This window comes from Neofelis nebulosa, chromosome 10 (assembly GCF_028018385.1).
Source record: "Neofelis nebulosa isolate mNeoNeb1 chromosome 10, mNeoNeb1.pri, whole genome shotgun sequence".
NCBI lineage: Eukaryota > Metazoa > Chordata > Mammalia > Carnivora > Felidae > Neofelis > Neofelis nebulosa.
In genome coordinates this window covers 102,213,738-102,227,251 of record NC_080791.1, presented here as the reverse complement: position 1 = coordinate 102,227,251, position 13,514 = coordinate 102,213,738, and the positions used below count along the sequence as shown (strand labels likewise).

Genomic DNA, 13,514 nt, shown 5'->3' with positions numbered 1-13,514 from the left:
CTTTTCCTTTTTCTTTTTGATCAAACTGGCTAGTGGTTTATCAATTTTGTTAATTCTTTCAAAGAGCCAGCTTCTGCTTTCATTGATCTGTTCTACTGTTTTTTTGTTTGTTTGTTTGTTTTTGTTTTTGGTTCCCATAGCATTGATTTCTTCTCAAATCTTTATTATTTCCTGTATTATGCTGTTTTTGGGTTTTATTTGCTGTTCTTTTTCCAGCTCTTTAAGGTGTAAGTTTAGGTTGTGTATCTGAGACCTTTCTTCCTTCTTTAGGAAGGCCTGGATTGCTATATACTTCCCTCTTATGACTGCTTTTGGTGCATTCCAGAGGTTTGGGGCTGTGGTGTTATCATTTTCATTAGCTTCCATGTACTTTTTAATTTCCTCTTTAACTTCTTGGTTAATCCATTCATTCTTTAGTAGGATGTTCCTTAGTCTCCAAGTATTTGTTACCTTTCCAATTTTTTTCTTGTGGTTGATTTCAAATTTCATAGCGTTGTGTTCTGAAAATATGCACAGTATGATCTTGATCTGTTTGTACTTGTTGGGGGCTGATTTGTGTCCCAGTATGTGATCTATTCTGGAGAACGTTCCATGTGCACTAAGAAAGAATGTATATTCCACTGCTTTAGGATGAAATGTTCTGAATATATCTGCTAAGTCCCATCTGGTCCAGTGTGTCATTCAAAGCCATTGTTTCCTTGTTGATTTTCTGATTAGATGATCTGTCCACTGGTGTGGGTGGGGTGTTGAAGTCCCCTACTATTATGGTGTTATTATCAATGAGTTTCTTTTATGTTTGTGATTAATTGATTTATGTATACTTGGGTTCTTCCACATTTGGAGCATAAATGTTTACAATTGTTAGGTCTTCTTGGTGGATAGACCCCTTAATTATGATATAACACCCTTCTTCATCTCTTGTTACATAATTTATTTTATTTTATTTATTTTTTTCAATATATGAAATTTATTGTCAAATTGGTTTCCATGCAACACCCAGTGCTCATCCCAAAAGGTGCCCTCCTCAATACCCATCACCCACCCTCCCCTCCCTCCCACCCCCCATCAACCCTCAGTTTGTTCTCAGTTTTTAAGAGTCTCTTATGCTTTGGCTCTCTCCCACTCTAACCTCTTTTCTTTTCCTTCCCCTCCCCCATGGGTTTCTGTTAAGTTTCTCAGGATCCACATAAGAGTGAAAACATATGGTATCTGTCTTTCTCTGTATGGCTTATTTCACTTAGCATAACACTGTCCAGTTCCATCCACGTTGCTACAAAGGGCCATATTTCATTCTTTCTCATTGCCACGTAGTACTCCATTGTGTATATAAACCACAATTTCTTTATCCATTCATCAGTTGATGGACATTTAGGCTCTTTCCATAATTTGGTTATTGTTGAGAGTGCTGCTATAAACATTGGAGTACAAGTGCCCCTATGCATCAGTACTCCTGTATCCCTTGGGTAGATTCCTAGCAGTGCTATTGCTGGGTCATAGGGTAGGTCTATTTTTAATTTTTTGAGGAACCTCCACACTGTTTTCCAGAGTGGCTGCACCAATTTGCATTCCCACCAACAGCGCAAGAGGGTTCCCGTTTCTCCACATCCTCTCCAGCATCTATAGTCTCCTGATTTGTTCATTTTGGCCACTCTGAATGGCGTGAGGTGATATCTGAGTGTGGTTTTGATTTGTATTTCCCTGATGAGGAGCGACGTTGAGCATCCTTTCATGTGCCTGTTGGCCATCCGGATGTCTTCTTTAGAGAAGTGTCTATTCATGTTTTCTGCCCATTTCTTCACTGGATTATTTGTTTTTCGGGTGTGGAGTTTGGTGAGCTCTTCATAGATTTTGGATACTAGCCCTTTGTCCGATATGTCATTTGCAAATATCTTTTCCCATTCCGTTGGTTGCCTTTTAGTTTTGTTGGTTGTTTCCTTTGCTGTGCAGAAGCTTTTTATCTTCATGAGGTCCCAGTAGTTCATTTTTGCTTTTAATTCCCTTGCCTTTGGGGATGTGTCAAGTAAGAAATTGCTATGGCTGAGGTCAGAGAGGTCTTTTCCTGCTTTCTCCTCTAGGGTTTTGATGGTTTCCTGTCTCACATTTAGGTCCTTCATCCATTTTGAGTTTATTTTTGTGAATGGTGTGAGAAAGTGGTCTAGTTTCAAACTTCTGCATGTTGCTGTTAATTTTTGTTTGTCTGGGAAACTTCTAATCTCTCCTATTTTGAATGACAGCCTTTCTGGATAAAGAATTCTTGGCTGCATATTTTCCCAGTTCAGCACATTGAATATATCCTGCCACTTCTTTCTGGTTTGCCAAGTTTCTTTGGATAGGTTTGCTGCAAACCTGATCTGTCTTCCCTTGTAGGTTAAGGACATTTTCCTCTTGCTACTTTCATGATTCTTTCCTTGCCTGAGTATTTTGTGAATTTGATTATGATATGCCTTGTTGATGGTCAGTTTTTGTAGAATCTTATGGGAGTCCTCTGTGCTTCCTGGATTTTGATGTCTGTGTCTTTCCCCAGGTTAGGAAAGTTTTCCACTATGATTTGCTCACATAACCCTTCTACCCCTTTTTCTCTCTCTTCCTCTTCTGGGATCCCTGTGATTCTGATGTTCCTTTTTAATGAGTCTCCGATTTCTCTAATTCTTAAATTGTGCTCTTTTGCCTTAGTCTCCCTCTTTTTCCTGCTGCATTATTCTCCATAAGTTTGTCCTCTATATGCTGAGTCTCTGCTGTGCCTCATCCATCCTTGCTGCCGTGGCATCCCTTTGAGATTGCAGCTCAGTGATAGCATTTTTTATTTCATCCTGACTAGCTTTTACTTCTTTTATCTCCACATAGAGGGATTCTTTTTTTAAAAAAAATTTTTTTTAAACGTTTTTTATTTATTTTTGAGACAGGGAGAGACAGAGCATGAATGGGGGAGGGTCAGAGAGAGGGAGACACAGAATCTGAAACAGGCTCCAGGCTCCGAGCTGTCAGCACAGAGCCCAACGCGGGGCTCGAACTCACGGACCACGAGATCATGACCTGAGCCCAAGTCGGCCGCCCAACCGACTGAGCCACCCAGGCGCCCCTACATAGAGGGATTCTAATCTGTTTTTGACTTCAGCTAGTATTCTTATTATTGTGATTCTAAATTCTAATTCAGACATCTTGCTTGTATCTGTGTTAATTAAGTCCCTGGCTGTCGTTTCTGCCTGCTCTTTCTTTTGGGGGTGAATTCCTTTGTTTCATGACGTTGAAGGAAGAAAAGGAAATAATAAGTAAAAATAATAAAGCTAAAAAATTAAAAACAACACACACACACACACATCAAATAAATCATGCTAGATCCTAGGTGTGGTTTGGTCTGGTTATTGAAAGGAGCTTGATAGATTAGAGAAAAAAGGGGGGAAAAAAGGGAAAACACTTGAAAATTTAAGAAAATGAATACAATGAAATAGAATAAAATGAAATGATGGAATTAAAGTAGAATTTGATAAATTTACAAAAAAGTAAAAAAAATAGAAAAAATAAAGAAAAATCTTTTTAATAAAAATTGAAAATAAAAATAAATTTATTCTCTTTATGTATTTAAGAAAAAGAAAAGAAACAACAACAACAACAACAAAGAAAATTGAATAGATGGACCAGCGAACAGGCTGGAATATGATTGAAATTACACTGTTTTTTCCTAGAAGTCAAACTATGAAGGACTTTATGGTCAGTAAACTAAGCAGGAGGAGAAATTTGTGGTGTTCCTAAAGAGCGAGGTTGGCCCAGTTGGGCAGGGCTTAGTGTAATGGTCCTGTTCTCCACTAGATGGCGCTGCTTAGCTCACTGGGGTGGATTGCTGTGGCGTTTGTAGGTGTGTATGCGCATGCGTGGGACGGATGAAAATGGCGTCACCCAGGCATTCAGTCTCTCCCATCAGAACTCCGCGCTCTCCCTGACAAGCAATCACACACCCGTCCTTTTTCTCCGGCTTCCATCCACTCTCCGCTTTTACACCGTCTGTGACCAAGCCGTCAGGTTGCCGGGCGGCACCTCCCTCCTGAGTTTTATCTCAGATGCGGCCGTATTGCCCGACACCTCAGTTTGCAGGGGTGGCAGCTCTGACCAGCTCAGATCCTCTGTGGGAGGGTCTCGCTGAGCAATGAGCAATGGCTGGGCCAGCCTCCCCAGGAACGTTCGTGAGACCGTGCTACTGCTGATGTCCAGAGACTGTGGCTGGATGCCAGTCCACCCCAGAAAAAGTTCACGCGATCGTGTAGCAGCAGCATTTCAGGGATTACTGAAAATCACAACACACATCTGGCACCAGGCTTCACCCTCCATGACCCTGCTTTGGCACCAGCCAATGTGGTTGTTCTCTGGGGTCTGCTGGCGCTTTTGCCTGTGCGGGGGCTACACAGCCTCTACTAGATGTCCTCCCAGCAGGGAAACTGCCTCTGCCGTGTGGCCTGAAGACACCTGGACCCCAGTCTGCTCCTGGGGATTCGCCCTTCTCACCAGAGCACCACCAGGTATGGAGCTGCGGAGTTTCAGACTCTGCGCTCCCTCTGTTGATAAAGTTTTAATGGAATTTAAACCCTCTCCTTTCTCCTTTATTTTTAGTTCAGTCCCTGCGGCTGTTTCCCTTTTCCACTTTCTCTCCAGCTGCTTTGGGGGGGTGCTTTTCCGTATTCTCCCCCCCTCCCCCCCCCCCCCTCCCTGGGCAAAAACAGCATCCTTCCCTCTGCGGCTTCTCTCTCCTCCAGTTTACCTTTCCGTGACGCGTACCTGCTAAGTTCTGTGGTTCAGGTTGTGCAGATTGCTGTGTGAACCCCCCACATCAGTTTTTCAGGTGTGCAGGATGGTTTAGCGTTGCTCTGGCTGTATTTCACGGACAGGAGATGCAGAAAAAACCTTCCACGCTGTTCCACCATCTTGGCTCCTCCCCCACTCCGTGCCCAAGTTGTGCTCACTTTAGTTACTTTTATAAACATATTTAAACAGCTCTTTTTAAAAAAAAGGTATTTTTCAAACCGTACTACAGGAAACTTGTGTTCCAAGCTGGTACTGTGTATTTCCTATATTATGTCATATTATATTAGATAGATTGACAATCAGCAGGAATTTTACAATAATTTTATTGCTCTGTTAAGTGTACATTGGATTTTAAGAGAATCCCAACATCGGAAATATTAAATCATGAAAGAAATGTGCATTTTAGAATCAAGACAGTACAGCCAATGGCCCATAGATTAAAAAGAGTCCTGCGGCCCAACAAATTTGGGAAATACTCCAGGCTCTTTCTGTCTTAGAGATTCAAAATGCACGTTCCTGTGTTATATACTTCTGGAAAGTTCAGTGGTAAACAAATAGGATATTGATTAACTTACAATTTTTACTACTTCTTGTCCTTGGAAGCCTTTTCATGTTGAGCTGCTTGTGAGAATAAGTTCTCTGGACTCCATTTTGGGAAATGCTGGGTTAAGGGAAATTTTGTCACTGTTTGCATTGACACAGAGCTTGTCTGCATGGATGCTGGGTGAGAGCTTTCCATCATTTTTCCAGCCCATGCCAGTGACTAGGCAGAATGTTGCTAGGCCTGATGTCAGAAGTCTGTTATGGTAGCTCACTGCTGGCCATGGCTGTCACCACAGCCATTGGCCAATTGGAGGTGTCCTCTGTCTCTGGGGTCTCTAATGGCTTCAGATCTTGGCAGAGAGCATCTGGGCACTATTGGTGATGGGATAATATGAGATCTGTGTACTTATAGGATCTGGGAAGAATTTTTTATTGTTGACTATCCTGGAGGTTCTGCTCTGTGTTGGATCTTCATAGATATTTGCTTAATATTTTTTTTTGCACCCCAATCTACCTCAGATGTCTTTATGGACTCTCGTCTGCTTTCCCAGTGTACAAAAAGTTCTCTTTTCTACCTTAGCTGTTCGTGGAAGTGGATGTTGCTTTTCTCAGATTAATATTGCATTGGCTGGTTTTCAGATACTCTTTGAATGATGTTGCTGTAAGCATATTTATTGCTATTTTTTCAGACTCTTTATAAAGATCAGTCATTAGCAAGAGAGGCTAGCTCATTAGGCAAAAGGGCTGTGTTGCTCTCCAGATAGATTCATCTCTGTGAAGATTTGATAACCTTTCATGTAATTTAGGGATTTAGGAATCTCAACATTGGAAAAATTGCTTTGAGCAAATAGCTTCTTGTGAAAAACTGTTGCTTGGATATTTCCTCGTGCCTAATATTAGGAAACAAGGCCCAGTTCCTAAACACTTCTTTGCTATTGTATTTTTGGTTGCATCACTTCCTTGTTTCTTGGGCTGTAGATCAAGGGTCCAACATAGGAATTGCAAGTGTAAAACATGGCAGTCACTTTCATATTTTCCTGGGGTTGTTAGAATCAGGCTGTAAATACACATAAGAGAGGGTCCTATGGACATGGTGCCAGTTATTAGGTGGGAACCACAGCCCTGTCCCTGAGCACATCCTCAGGACAGCAGCCAGATATATGTGCAGGAGAATATGATGGCCATCATGGCAACTGATGCAATATTCAAGTTCAACTCCACGAAGGCAGTGATTGCTATGCTGATATGTATATGGGAGCATGAAGAGTCACTGGGGGTTCAGGACAGACAAAGTGACCGATGGCATTAGAACTGCAGAAAGGTAATGAAAAGGTAAGATATATAGTTACAATAGCTCTGTTAAAAATTCCGTGAACACTCTGTGGTGTGTGGGTGGCTGAGTTGGTTAAGCAGCCAACTCTTGATTTCAGTTCAGGTCATGATCTCACGGTCCGTGAGACTGAGCCCAGCATCAGGCTCTGCACTGTCAGAGTGGAGCCTGCTTGGGATTCTTTCTCTCCTTCTTTCTTTGCTAGCCACCCCTGCCTCTCAATCTCACAAAATAAATAAACTTAAAAAAATGCCTTGGGGGTGCCTAGGTGGCTCATTGGGTTAAGCATCCTACTCTTGGTTTTGACTCAGGTAATGATTTTACAGTTTGTGAGTTTGAGCCCCACATCAGGCTCTATGCTGACAGTGCAGAGCCTGCTTGGGATTCTGTCTCTCCCTCTCTCTCTGCTCCTCCAATGCTCTCTCTCTCTCTGTCTGTCTCTCTCTTTGTCTGTCTATCAATCAATCATTTATCTATCTAATTAGTCAAGAGTGCAGTCTCTGGGATTAAATTAAAACCCTGGTTTCACCATTTAGTTATGTGGTTTGAACAGATTGTTCAACTTCTCTGAGTTACATAATGTGAACATAGGGATTACATGTTTTTCATAATCTGAAATGAGGATTATTTTGTTAAAGCTAACGAGATAATGTATTTTCTATATGTGGACATGTAGAAAGCCTATACTAATTTTAGTTAATAATAAGTCTGATTCTGTCTCCAGGCTTTTAATAAACTGTCTTACATAAAAGAAGAACATCCATGGCTTTTGTCCATGGAATGATGCTGTTGTAATTCCATTCTTCCATGAAATGATTTTCCAGGAGACTTATTCCCGGTGTTTGATTTTCTCCAGGTTCCCTTTTACAATTCTTAGGGCAAAGGTCTCATTTTTTCTACCAATTTCTCTGCCTCTCTTTATGCTCACATCTGCCAGAAAGTATGAAAACTCACAAGGATCAAGGAGGTACATTCCTCACCTTCTATTCTTTTATACCTCATTGGATTATGGTGCTGGTGTTCACTGAAGTTACCTCAATCTCTGATCATCCGTGATGAAGTTTTGCAGAATAATTTGCCTCAAATATTAAGCTTATGTTCACTTATTAGATGGGCATTTCAACATTAAAATCACCTTTGCAGAATGACATCTGACAAAATGGCTTTGTGTTATAGTGTGTTAAACTTTCTTGAATAAAAATTAAAATTTGTGTTTAGAGAGTCCATAATATACTTTAAACTTTTCCTGGGAACAAGGCAGGCAATAGATGAAATGAAGGAATGAATTCTGCAATATGCTTTTAAAGTTATTTTGATCCCTGCCTGTGTCACCTACTAGAAAAGAGAAAAATCGACAAAAAGGTCATTGTAGATTTCTATAGTTTTAGACACAGATATTACATATTTTTACTGAGAAAAAAAATTGCATAGAGGAAGAAAGTGTACTGACCAGCTTTCAGCTAACCCTTTGCACATCTAGGGTTTTCTGTCTGTGCAACTCCTTTTCTTCAATGTCTTGTCCTGCAAACCCTGGTTTCCTTGGTTTCTCCAGATTTTCAGCTCCATTCCTTTAGAAAGTCTACTAACCTTTCTGAACTGTGGTCTGGAAACTTTCTTAAGGCAGAAGTCTGGGAAATTTTAGAGCTCATTTGTTTGTTGCTTCTCAAGAATCGTTGTCTTTTATCGCCTGATGCAAGTGTCTTGCAAACCATTAGTTTATATATTTTGTCCAGTTTTTCATGTTTCAGGTAGGAGGGTAAATCCAATCCCTGTTACTCCATCTTGGGAAGAAGTAGAAGTTCTGGAAGGGGCTTTTAACTGGATGAATAATACAAGCATTTTGGAGTTGTCCAAACTATATTGTATCCAAGCTACCTTGAGGTTTTATTTTATATCACCTGCCATGAAAAGTAGATAGACTTTGTCGTCGGAAAGATCTAGATTTGCATCTTGAATCTAGCATCCAGTAGGTATGTGATCTTGGACAGCAACTGTAATTTCCCTCAACTTCCGTTTTATCTTTCATAGAAGGAGATGGAAAAAATTGACTTTAAACCCAGAAATCCAGGGGATTCTATGAAGTACTGTTTTTTTTACACCAAAATATAAGCAGTAGGTAGGGTGATGCTAAAATAAATGAGAGTGAATCTATAGTTTATGGTTCCATGAAACACCCCAAAATAATGGGGTAGATCTATGTGTATTTTTTTTTAATTTTTTTTTAACGTTTATTTATTTTTGGGACAGAGAGAGACAGAGCATGAACAGGGGAGGGGCAGAGAGAGAGGGAGACACAGAATCGGAAACAGGCTCCAGGCTCCGAGCCGTCAGCCCAGAGCCCGACGCGGGGCTCGAACTCACAGACTGCGAGATCCTGACCTGAGCTGAAGTCGGACGCTTAACCGACTGAGCCACCCAGGCGCCCTGATCTATGTGTATTTTTTTAGAAAAACTGTTAATAACGTACTGTTAGGTAAGTAAAGCATTTTGCAGAAAAATGTATATAGTATGTGAAGTGTTTTTTAACTAAAAATTTGTGTGTATTTATGCGTGTGTGTGTGTGTGTGTGTGTGTGTGCGCACGCGTGCTTATGTGAGGAAAACTCCATCTGGACAAATATATGGCAAACTTAAGAAAGCTGAGGAATAAAAATAACTTTAAGACCAGCTATATTTTAAAAGATCATGGGCACATATTAGTTTCTTTTGCGGTAAGAAAATGAGTAACAAAGAGAAGCCGAATTCAAGAGAGCTAATAGATGCACGTGGCACAGTTCTCACCGTCAACACACAATAGCCAACCAACACCAGGAGCCCAGATGTAGACGGGCCTCCTTCACCTGCTGCAGTGAGGAAAACCACGTCGCATCTCGGAGCGCCCCGCGTGTTGGATGAGAGGAAACTGGGAAGGACTTTTGAAGGATTTAGACCTGCGCTGGGTGATTCGAAGAAGGATTTAGGAAGTGGACGCAAGTTCTGTTTTGAGTGTTACCAGGAATTTGATGATTAGACACTTTTGTAATTTATACCAGAAAGAGAGACATTAAAGTGATTAGGGAAGGGATGTTTACTCCTTTTCGTTGGAAAGGGGAATATTTGAGTTCTTGTTCCGGTCACTTTTCAGACATCGTCGCAAGAGTGGCCTTTTCTCCGTCTGAATTCATCTCACTCATGGAGTGGCCTTGTCTTATTATTGCTTATATTCTGTAAAAGTTGTTCAGTTCAGCTGGGGACATCATGGCTAACATGTTAGCTGTCATCTCTCTGACCGTTTCATAATTTCTCAATATGATTGATAATTTCCTCTCTCCATTTACATTTTTACTTTGCTGAAGATAAGATGACTGTACCCACCCTTGGAGTTAATTATATTGGCACATTGGCTCTAATCCTACAGATTTTATTGTGGTTCCCCCCTGTCAAAATAATGCACAGCTGAACAGGAAAAATTCAATTTGATTTATTTACAGGGGATTTGTCTTTAGATTTCCACCCCCCCCCCACCCTTCCCCCAGCTAGTGCAGGCTTATGTTTAACCAAGTGATTTCTCCACAAAAAAGTGTATAGTTGAGGTATGGGAGTAAGTATCTGTTCCCTTGAGTGTCTGTGCCTCTAGATGCTGAAACAGGATCAAAGAAAACAGTCTTCATTGGTTAGTTTTCTGCTGAAAGAGAGGAGTTTCCCAGAGGGGAAAGATTTCATGTTGCAAACCCTGGGAGACTTTTTGTTTTGTTTTGTTTTGGGAGACTTTTTACTGAGAGAGAGAGAGAGAGAGAGAGAGAGAGAGAGAGTAATGAGGGTATTTTTATAAAGACTGCCACACCTTAGTGCCAGGTACTATGATTTCTATTCTTTAGCTTACCTATTACTAACAAACAAGCAAGCAAAAAAAAAAAAAATCTCTTGAGATATGTATTGTTATGGGAAACAAGGTTTGAAAGATGAAATAATTTGTAAAGGACAGTACTGGCAAGTGACAGGGTTGGGACATCAACTACATACTAAACTATTTAAAATCTTGTGCTCTTAAATATTGCTTTCCAGTGGACCATGCAACTAAAGAAACACTCTGCATGTATAGATATTTATAGTTATTGGCCTCTGGCTAATGTTACTGAATCAATACCTCCAGGACTAAGCAATGATTATTTACACTTTAAAAACTTTTCCTGGTCATTTGAATACTGCTGCCCACAGATTGGTTTTTAAAGACCACTAGTGTAGGCTACATGCTCACAGAACTTACAGTTAGAAAGCTGTCAGTATTATTGTATTTTATCACCAGTTATTCATTCAATATTTATAGAATACCTACTGTGTCTAAGGCTCTATACCAGATGTTAAAAGGTCATAGAAAGACAATGGTATAAATGGTAGTGAGAGTCTTATAAGTAAGTAATTTATATAGGAAGTGATAAATAATAAATAAAGTGCTGTAGGTACTCAGTGGAAGAAAGAATTACCCCCCAAGGGGTAGAAAGTTGGCAAGAAACGAAGGCTAAGCTGGGAAAACTTCAAGGAGAGACTGACTCTTGAAATGGCAGTATGATTTGGGCATAGAGGTGTGTTTTGTTTCACATGGTATATATACCGATCAACCGTATGGCTTCCCTGCTTTGAAAAATAAACTGCCATGTTATGAGAGGGGTTATGGAGAGGGCCACACAGAAAAGACTGTGGATAGCCTTTAAGAGCTGGGCGAAACCTCTGGCTGGCGGCCAATAGGAAGGCAGGAATCTCAGTCTTACGACTGCAAGGAGATGAGTCCTGCCTATTACATTAGGGGGCTTGGAAACTGGATCCCCAGTTGAGCCTCAGTTCTCAGTCCTGGTTGACACCTTGATTGTAGCATCTCAGAGGATGTATGTAAGCAGTGTCCACATTCCTGACCCATAAAAGCATAAAATAATAATTGTGTTTTAAGCCCTTAAATTTGTAGAAATTTGCTATGTAGCAACAGATACAGATTTTGGAATCATAACAAATACGAATTTATTTCCCTAGTGAACAGTATTCACTTTCTTGGTCTTATCTTCCTAAACAGTGCTGCAATTTAATATCTATTAAATATATGACCTTATGGACTGGAATTTCTATTTCCATAGATCAGTTTACACATCTGAAATTCTGAATTGAAGATGTTTCTTTGTTTGTTTAAAAAAGATACTGCCGGGGTGCCTGAGTGGCTCAGTTGGTTAAGCGTCCAACTTCAGCTCAGGTCATGATCTCATGGTCTGTGAGTTTGAACCCCACTGCGCCGCCCCCCCCCCCCCAAATCAGGGTCTGTGCCGACAGCTTGGAGCTGGAGCCTGCTTCGGATTCTATGTGTCCCTCTCTCTCTGTCCTTCCCCCACCTGCACTCTGTCTCTCTCTCTCCCTCTCTCTCTCAAAAATAAATTTAAAAACATAAAAAAAGATATTGCCAGATACTTTCTAGGGTGAAGTAACACTTCAATTTTCCATTCACAATGAATGAGAGCATGATTGCCCTTGCATCACAGCAATTAGTAAGTGTTAGGATTCTTTTTCAGTTTTGCCAGTTACTTTAAACTGGTTATCTCACTGTTAAACTTTAATTTGCAGCTCAGTATTAGAAAGATTGAGCAAATTTTCTTCTGTTGCTTGGAGGTTTGGTTTTGATTTCTTAAAAACTGGCACTGTCAGTCTTGTTTACAAGTGTAAAAAATCAGAAATCAATGATCCAACCAGAAGCACTTCTTTGTAACCACTTTTAGGGCTTCCTTCACATCTTGGTTTCTCAGGCTGTAGATGAGGGGGTTTAACATGGGGATCATAATGCCATAAAACACAGAAGCCAGTTTTTCTTGCTCTTGAGACTCATTGGTCCCATGGTGCAGATACATGTAAGACAGAGTCCCATAGAAAACAGTGACTGCTGTCAGGTGGGAGGTGCACGTGGAGAAGGCTTTTTTCTTCCCTGCAATGGAAGATATCTTCAGGATGGCAGCCAGGATATATATGTAGGAAAAGATGACAACCAGCACAGTGAACATTAGGTTAAACCCCACAAAGACAGTTAGCAGCATGATGTTGAAGTCAATGTTGGAACAAGAGAGCGCTAAAATTGGGGGTTCATCACAGAAAAAGTGGTTAATTTTATTGGATTTGCAAAAGTTCAGTGAAAAAGTAAAACTTGTGTTTACAGAGGCATTTAGAAAACCTATGAAGTATGAGCCAAACAGGAGTTGAATGCAGACTCTCTGGGACATGACTATTGGATAGCGGAGTGGATTGCAGATGGCGACATACCGGTCCACTGCCATTGCGGCCAAGATGTAACAGTCAGTCGTTGCAAAAGCACCATAGACTAGTAATTGCACCATACACCCTATGAATGAGATGGATTGCTCTGTTTGTACAAAGTTTTGCAGCATTTTGGGAGTGATAGCAGAGGTGTAGCAGAGATCAACAAATGCCAAGTGTTGGAGGAAAAAATACATCGGGGTATGAAGGCAAGAATCAATCTTGATGAGTAGGATCATTCCGATATTGCCCACTAGGATGGCCACGTAGATCACTAGAAATACTATGAAGAGAATATGCCAAGACTTGCGTTGACCAGCAAATCCCAGGAGAATGAACTCACTTATTTCAGTGCCATTGTTTTGTTCCATGACTAGCAAAGATTAAGTATCAGCTGGAAAGGTGTAAAGAAAGAAGAGCAGAGAAAGCTAAGACCTTGTGGTCCTTTAACTAATTTTGGAATTGGCAATGGTATAATATTTGGTTTCACAGTGGAGTCAGAGGATATTTTCTATGAGACAGTTGGCTCACATTTAAAGTCTATACCTTGACATCTGACTTTAGATAATTTAGATCTATGTTTT

General features: G+C 40.6%; 1 protein-coding gene across 1 annotated transcript; it reads right to left on the bottom strand.

Annotated features, from left to right (window-relative positions):
- Window positions 1-12,359: 12,359 nt before the first annotated feature.
- On the bottom strand, window positions 12,360-13,301 carry LOC131486677 (putative olfactory receptor 5AK3). Its single transcript, XM_058686567.1, has one exon. The coding sequence runs from the start codon at window positions 13,299-13,301 to the stop codon at window positions 12,360-12,362; it is 942 nt and encodes a 313-aa protein (XP_058542550.1).
- Between the last annotated feature and the right edge of the window lie 213 nt (window positions 13,302-13,514).

Coding starts and splice junctions, on each gene's coding strand:
- LOC131486677 (XM_058686567.1), bottom strand. CDS start 13,301: ATGGAACAAAACAATGGCACTGAAATAAGTGAGTTCATTCTCCTGGGA.